Here is a 2,027-nt window from a genome sequence, read left to right as displayed (position 1 = left end):
TACAGAAGCCCGCCACCACACCCAACTAATTTTTGTATTTTTAGTAGAGACGGGGTTTCACCATGTTAGCCAGGATGGTCTCGATCTCCTGACTTCGTGATGCGCCCGCCTCAGCCTCCCAAGGTGCTGGGATTACAAGCGTGAGCCACCGCACCTGGCCTCCAGTTGACTCCTTATCCCAAAATGGCTAAGCAATAAGGCCCAACCGCGGGGCTTCCTCTGGTGAGAGTCTGGGGATTAGAGAAGTTGTGATGCCTTTCACTAGCAAGTCTGGAAATCAAGATCCACAGAGCTTCCTGAGTTTCTTCTTTCCTTACATCCCTAGTGGTAAACTAGGTACAGTCATGTGTTGCATAACGACGTTTCTGTCAACCATGCACCCCATAGATGACGGTGGTCCCATGGGATTATAAGACGGTATTTTTACCTTTTCTATGTTTAGATTTTCTTAGGCCCACAAAGACCTACCACTGCGTTACAGTTGCCCACAGTATGGAGTGCAGTAACCTGCTGTACAGGTTGATAGCCCAGGAGCAATGGGTCACACCACACAGCCTCGGAGTGCAGCAGGCTCCAGCTTCTGGGTCTGTGTGTAAGTACTCTACGATGTTTGCACAATGGCAAGTTCACCCGATGACACATTTCTCAGAACCCGTCCACATCCTTAAGCAACACGTGACTGTATTTTATAGTGGGATTCCTCTGGCAGTATATTACACTGAGAACTGCCCAGAGATTTTCACGTTTCTTTAACAGCCTCTGCGTTTAACTTCTTACTCTGCCATTTACTATTTGGAGCACATTACTTAACCCCTCCAGTCCCCATTTTCTTCTTATTGGCGGGACATCAGGAGGCCTGGAGGAGATAATGAAGACAGAACTCCGCACTCTACAGGTGCCTGATATTTGCTCAGCAAACAGGCCTCTCAATATCAAGGTGCTCTTCTGCTTGAACTAGACCAAATAGACTGTAAACAAATACAAATCTTCTAGAAAGTTGTAATAATTGCCTGAATATTTCAGCACAGAAACTACCTCAACATTTTAAACTTGCAATGAATTAGATATAAAGACCTCATGAATGACCTACAAACCATATAGGAAATGTCTCAACACATTTAACCATTTGGTACAGAAATGAACCTGGACTCCGCTGTACCAAATTTGTGTATACATTATGCATTCCGCCTTCGTTCTCTGAATGACACTCACGTCTCCTGATAATGGTATTTTAGAAATCAAACAGTATACGCCTAGTTTTCTTATATTAAGAGTCTAGCCTCACTTACCGGGCGTCCAAACTCCAGTTCTGAAAAGAATTTATACCAGGGCTCATTTTCTAAATCTATGTCATCTGGGTTTATGCGATCAGTCTAGAGCAGACGTGAAGGAAAAGGGAAGGAAAAGGCAATACTGAGCAAAGTGAGGGAAACGCGGTGTGGCACGAAAACGTCACGCGCGCACTCACACGCAAACATGCATCACCTCTCACCCCACGAACCTCAGCAGGAGAGAACGGAGGAAGTAAAGTAAAACAAGTAACATGAGGATGTGAAGGCGAGCTCCATGGCAGTGGGCCCCTAGTTCTTTCCTCTGTCCCTCGTTTCTAATTGGCATAAGTGGTGGACAACCCTTGCTTGAGTTGATCCACGTACGCTTGAGGCATGAGCTATGGACCACTCTCTAGGGCAGCGAGCCTGGGTCTGGCTGGCACGCCTGATGTTTGGAACAGGCTCAACCCAGTCACCAAGTAGCTCTTTTGGGCGAGTCACTTCGTCGTCCCTGCCCTCGTTGGTGGCTGGCAGTCCCAGCATGGGAGCCTGCAGCCTGCAGACAGTTCATGGGGGGCAGGCAGGTGGAAAGCCTGGGATGGGGAAGGGTGCGGGAGGGGTGGGAAGAGAGGCGAGCTGGGGCAGCGGGACAGGGCGTTGGGGGGCTCTCAGGGGCCCGTGGATGAGAAGATTCTGGGGCCTGGGTGGGTGCGAGCGGGGCCCGGGGTGGTGGGGGTCGCCAGGCTCTGAGCAAGC

General features: G+C 49.4%; 1 protein-coding gene across 8 annotated transcripts in view; it reads right to left on the bottom strand.

The window, feature by feature from the left end:
- Positions 1 to 2,027, bottom strand: part of SORBS2 (sorbin and SH3 domain containing 2) — a 377,524-nt gene that overhangs the window by 52,258 nt on the left and 323,239 nt on the right. Inside the window, exon 12 of one of the 8 annotated variants that reach the window (XM_011959525.1) lies at positions 1,290 to 1,373. The exons of the other annotated variants lie outside the window; for them this stretch is intronic. Coding sequence (XP_011814915.1) covers positions 1,290 to 1,373 — 84 coding nt within the window. The remainder of the gene's footprint in view (positions 1 to 1,289; positions 1,374 to 2,027) is intronic. 8 annotated transcript variants of the gene reach the window in all.

This window comes from Colobus angolensis, unplaced genomic scaffold (assembly GCF_000951035.1).
Source record: "Colobus angolensis palliatus isolate OR3802 unplaced genomic scaffold, Cang.pa_1.0 Scaffold5, whole genome shotgun sequence".
Lineage (NCBI taxonomy): Eukaryota > Metazoa > Chordata > Mammalia > Primates > Cercopithecidae > Colobus > Colobus angolensis.
Note: the sequence above shows the minus strand (reverse complement) of the source record. Positions and strands in the feature narration are given on the sequence as shown.